A 6,000-nucleotide genomic window follows, 5' to 3' on the forward strand; every position below is an offset into this window, starting at 1 on the left:
AGTAGGCTGAATGAATAGTTAGGCGTGAGGAGCCAAATGCGCATATGCTTAGAATATGAAGCCAGTTTTCACAGTCGTTTGTATTGCTCAGGGAATCCGACTGTTCTGCAATGCAATAATCGAAACCATTGGACAATTGAGTGTGGTGTGCCTAATAAGATATCAGATCATTCTTTGTCCAGGGAGATGAAATCAGCGAGCATAAATGAGTACGTAGGCCTCTGGCCTAATAATTATCGAGCTTCCTCGCAGTCATCTCCAGTCAACACCCTTCAGAACGGTGGTTGTACTAGGAAACTAAGAGCTCAAATGGTACGCACAAAGTCCACAGGCTATCACCAGCACACCTATTGCACACGATTGAATCAAGTTGCTTGAATATGAAAATTTGCTGGGCGAAAAACGTTCCTAACCTTTTTCATCGTCCCACAACATAAGCAACCGTAGCATCTGGAACTATTGTGCTTTCATAAATGGTATGTAGCTCACACAGATCTCTGAACGGCATGAATTCCCGATATAGATTCTGAGACAACCAGAAATATTAGCAGTTCACTATGGTGGAATTCTGCGCGCATTTTATCTTCTGGTATGGATACTTCAAACGTGATCACGATAAGCTGTAACTGGTGAAGGTATATGCAAAATGTAACGTACTCCAGAGAATCAGCAAGCACGACCAACTGTAGCGGTAATTCCCTCAGGCCAGTAGTTGGATCTGCCCCAGCGTTTATCAGCTGCTCCACGCAGTCACGTGAGGGCTTCAGACATGCAGTGTGCAATGCGGTGTTACCCAGAGTGTTCAATGCATTGACGTCTACCTCTGACTTTATATTGTCAAGGAGCAACTAAGTAGACAGAAGGAAAGGGACGAGCAGAGGTTAACGAATCCAGTGAACTGGAGATCTGCAATGTCAGAGCAAACTTACAGAAAGAGAAAGAGATATTACCTCTGGCAGGTTCGCTCAATAGAAGATGCGAAAGGTGTGATAAAGATACATCAAACCAATTAGATGGTGACTTGTTTTTTATGGAAGCTTATGGTAGAATCAGACTTGTTAGGAGACTGGCAATTAAGTCCAGCAGCAAGCGGTTAGTTGTCCATACACGACTATTTCAATCATGTTGAGGTCCCTAACAGACTAGAATATAAAACGTGAAGGTTGGCAACCAGAGTCACCAAGTTTATATGAAGAGATTTAATAGACCGGGAAAGCGGTAAAATGCGTGAACTTAAAGGGCCGAAGTGAGAACACTAAGCGAGTAATAGTGGTTGTTCTCAGCCAGCTGGCTCTAGCAGGATAACACAAACTAGAGCACTCGTCCTCGACCAGTTCGACGCACGTCCCAGTAATATGAGCAATCTATTCACGTTGTCTAAAAGGACGTTCATTTGTATGACGGCCCGATCGACAACGGCTAAAACAAGCATTATTCTGACGTTATGTATGGACCACAATATTCAAGTGGTGGGTGACTGATAACTCAGGCTAAGTAAATCCTTATCAAAGGTATGCTAACCACGTCTCTTGCCAGCAGACTAACCGCTTTAACGGAAAACAATCGACGATGCTGGTCCCAGAGGCCTCAGAGGTAGTGTAGGATGTAAGGAACCATAAGTGCTGGTAATGAGGACACCCGAAAAGTCTATGCGAAAACAAAACATAAACAGAGATGAAAAACGTCACTTGAGTCGACCACCTACAACACACAGTTGCATTACCAGTAAGTTGAGTACTGATGGACAGGGATACCGGCAGCCAACAGGTAGACACGAAGCAGTCACAATGCAACACGAATACAACTGATTCTACGAGGGCTAGTTGCCACCATATATGAAACTGAACAGAATGAGACCCAGATTCGATACATTAACCCAAACATTTAAATACTTCGCAATGAGCAAACAGGACTTGTTGTAAGTACTTATGGGTCGAAACTTCCAAGTTTGCACAAGTGAGTGAACTCACCCACTGCACTCGAAGCGTTCTCAGAGCAACTTAAACGGATAGTTCTAACAGCTGAGTGACCCATCATAACAATCAGTGCAAGTAATGAGTTGTCGTTGGAGGTCTTACGGAAACTGTACACATCACTATAGTGAGAACACATTCGTATTTCAGACAACACGATTCAAGTGATTGCAGCAAGCATTGGCAACAAAACACATCTGCATATCGTCAGACGGTCAGATTCCGAAATTCGGTGCAACTGAGAGTACATATGACTGCGGAGCTCGAGTAAAAACGAAATTCTGACCAAATGCTTCTCATTGGTATGAAAAATAAAAATTGTTAAGCTGCAGCACCCTTTCGGGGTCTAGATGCCATGCCAACGGAAGGAGCACGAGGGCTGGAATACTGTCAGGTTGCCCAAGCTTAGATAGAAGAGTTCGAATCAAGCTGGAGCCCTAACCACTGAGCTACCTCATTGGTATGGACTCAAACAGGCGCAAGTGGACAGAAAGACAGGTGTAAAATGATGGCACGCCTGCGGCATCCCAAATAGCTATAAAGTAACATAGAAATACACAAAAGAATTAAGCGCTCGAACACCGAAGAAACAGGGCAACTAGACAATAAACGCGACAGAACGCACTGACAGTAGCTGGCTGGAATTCTGTTTGGCTGCTAGATGAAGTATTGTGTCCCCCTGATTGTCCACACCATCCAAGCGTAGTGCTGGTAGGCTTAGAAGGCAGTCAAGCAACTTGATGTCTCCACCTGCCACTGCGATACGAAGCGGAGTCGATCCAGAGCATGGATCATGACAATTTAGCATACTGCGTGGAGAAATAGGCAACATCAACAACAAACGTGAATCCAATACCAGATTAAGGAGAGAAGAGTAAGCAAGTCGATAAATAGAAAACATTTCAACTCCAAACTGAACAATTCAGACAGAGTCTAGAATTTACAGTCATGAGTTGGTTTCGCGTAAAACGCAGCCAGAACACCCTTTTACGATGAGTGGGAGCCAGAAGTGGAAGCAAAAGGAAGTTGTGATGAGAGCTAACAACCGTCATTGTTGATAGCAACCGACGATAGTGGCAGTGAAATGGTCGGTGAACATACACGATTCCGGATTTATCGATAACCAGAGGTTAAAACAGCTGCATTGTTAGAAACCACCCCGGATACTTCGGTCGTGCCCATTTATGCTTGAACAATCTGGTAATATACAAGTCCTTGGGCTTGATTTTGGTACCATGGTATCTGTGCACCGAAAAGGTGCCGGATGAAAAATACGCTGTTTCCTTCTATAAAAAAGGTTTTAAAAGCGCTATCGTAAGGTAGCTTTAACGGATGTGGAACGGTTTGCCAAACCAACGAGAGTTCGACTGAACGACATAGCTGCAGAAACTACTTCACTGTGAAGTTCGACGACGGATTAAAGTATTACATGGGCCTTCGCAAAAGGGACGAAGGGAATTACAACGCATTAACACTACTGATTTTTTAGATTGGAAGTCCAAGCGACACTGCGCTAGATCTTGAGTCTTGAAATGCACCACTGTAACACCAGTAGCGTTCCTCATGTAACCTGAAATAATCAGAGGTAGACTACCACTAGTTACACGACAAAATTGACGGAAACACCAAGTTTTAAGTTTCAAATGTTGATTGTCTGTTCTTTAAGCTTTGACATTTATTCGCTTTGTAGTTCATATGCAAACCCAAAGGAATCAAGCGGGATGATACGCTACCAACCCAACCGCTTGTCTGTTGTATCCCATCATGACGGTCCTGTCGAGATTAACAAATTGTAGGTTGAAATTTTATGGTTAGAGAATCGCTGAGATTATCTACGAGTAATGACAGTCCAGGCGAAAGTTCTACAGGAAAGTTTTAAGGAACTGTTTCATTACACTGGTGGTGTGTAAGAGACAAAATAAAGTAGCGTTGATGCCTGAACAAAACAAGGTTGGTGGGACTAAATCAGAGTCAAGGTACAGGTATCCAAAGTGATCTAGTGGCATTGACACCAAACACGCATATAATCGAAGTTAACAATCTAATGCTTTGCGTGTTACCTGAGAGTTTTGGCAGATAGTATCTCAGAATAGCAAGGACCCATCCCATTGGGAGACTCGACGCTTCCGAGAATAGTGCATCAAAGAAGCGAACATTTATAAACTATCGGATTCTGAAAATCTGTAAACCTGTTCAGTGAATGAAATCGTAGCTTGTCTAACGAGGAAATTATATCAACAGGAGCCAGGAAGTGTTTTACCACCAATTTAGTTTGCGGAGTGTAGAAAATTCTTACCGTGATTGTCACGTACTTTTCTACCAGTCATCTTAATTTCCAGTGAATACTGACGGGATGATCTTGAGACGCAAGTTGAGGATATTGAAACCTGGTGGCTAATAAATTCCACCAAAATTTCACTCAATTAAAACACTATAAACTTGGTGCCCGAGTTTACATCAACAAGGTCTTCAAAGCCTGGATCTAAAGGAAGTCTAAGTGTTCCTACAATAAGCAAAAAGGTGGGTGCGAAGTGGAACCGTCTGATTCTAAATGTCGCTAGTTTAAAGATACCCCTACGACGTCAAGAGTTGACGGTGAACTCTTGGAAAACCTTATTCGGTGTACATATTTTCGTCTCGGCTCTGCAGCCAAAGCATCATTCACTGTTGCGAATATGGTGGGGAAAGTTAGGCGCAATGCTCTCTCAACATGGAATTCTTCCCGCAAGAACCAGTGTGTCCTTGATGAAGCAAAATTCAGTTGCCCGTGTACTCTTGTATACAAAGGAGGCATTTTGAGAAACGGAGTGCATATTGCATGGTTTGGGAAGTCTCCCCTAAAAACGAATCTCAATATAAACTGTTACGTGGAATAGATCTAACGGGCCATTGTCATCCTATGAAAATACATTCGCATTTTACAGACCTCTACTATAGTATATTTCGTTATCAAGACGCGTAATCCCGTTGCCTTAGTATGACCGAAATTCCTCCACAATCGGGCCAATTATGAGCGCAGTCCAGTGCATTTATGGGTTCCCAATCATTAACGATCCTCCTGTCAGCTGGAATCCGGCCTCCCTAAAAAGAATACGGAGTACCATGGTTAGATCAACACAGTGCTCTTTGGTGGTTAGAATGGTTACGGTTTCTCGCCTCTTCGCATTAGGTAAACGTGTAAAGCCCCTTTCAGAAGAGTAGCTCGTAGTACACAGGTCCGCAACGCTAGTAATATGAGATGAAGCCAGGGAGAAAAAACAAAATCCCTAGAACTTACGCTTTCACAGAAGAGCTGTAAAATACTTCTGGCCAGGGAAGAGCGGCTGCAATATGCGCTGCAGTCCAACCATATTGCTCTCTGCACAACGCAGTGATTCGTTCGATCAGAACACGATCACAAGAAAGGTTTAATGAAACACGAGCTAAATGGAGAGGCATCAAAACTTCGACGTGGCGTGCGAAAGCTGCAAGACCACTCTCCTCATCACCTTGAAAACGGAATAGGCTGAAAAGTTCGCTAGTCGAGCCCAAGAAGAAACTAACCTGAATGCATAGGGTTCTTCCTCCCCAGTTACAGACACGGAAATGCGTGGAATGTACGTCATTTCAAAGTGGTTAGCCACTTTGATGAAATAAAATAGGGGTTCACGTTCGGAAAGGATTTCACAACTGAATTGAAGAGATACAGATGGCTGGCAAGACACTTACTCTGAGTACTCAGCCTCATATTGTCGTTGTGTATACGCGACAACTTTGTTCGGCAGGAAAGATGATAGAGCAGTCTTCACCACGTTGCTCACATATTTGCTGAAGGAAGTCATCTCTGTGCACTCAGTGCAACCACGACCTCGGAATCATGAAGTTCGGAGGGACTGGAAAGATAAACCGTGCAAGAGTTACTGGTCTACAACCGTACTTAATGCATGCTGTTTCGTGCCGTGGAAAATCCGAAATGGCTCATGTATTGATTCATAATTCGTTGCTCAGCCATACACTGTCCATCACTCGGTGGCTTCCACCCTGCACA

The 6,000-nt window shown here is 43.6% G+C and overlaps 1 protein-coding gene across 1 annotated transcript in view; it reads right to left on the reverse strand.

The window, feature by feature from the left end:
• The window catches only part of T265_00196 (hypothetical protein), a gene marked incomplete at both ends in the record, with an annotated part of 38,895 nt that extends 33,101 nt beyond the window's left edge, over nt 1–5,794 (reverse strand). The window contains 5 exons of the mRNA XM_009163904.1: nt 658–848; nt 2,599–2,782; nt 5,251–5,478; nt 5,517–5,642; nt 5,682–5,794. Of these exons, the coding sequence (XP_009162168.1) occupies nt 658–848; nt 2,599–2,782; nt 5,251–5,478; nt 5,517–5,642; nt 5,682–5,794 (842 nt within the window). The remainder of the gene's footprint in view (nt 1–657; nt 849–2,598; nt 2,783–5,250; nt 5,479–5,516; nt 5,643–5,681) is intronic.
• Between the last annotated feature and the right edge of the window lie 206 nt (nt 5,795–6,000).

This window comes from Opisthorchis viverrini (genome assembly GCF_000715545.1).
Source record: "Opisthorchis viverrini unplaced genomic scaffold opera_v5_2, whole genome shotgun sequence".
Lineage (NCBI taxonomy): Eukaryota > Metazoa > Platyhelminthes > Trematoda > Opisthorchiida > Opisthorchiidae > Opisthorchis > Opisthorchis viverrini.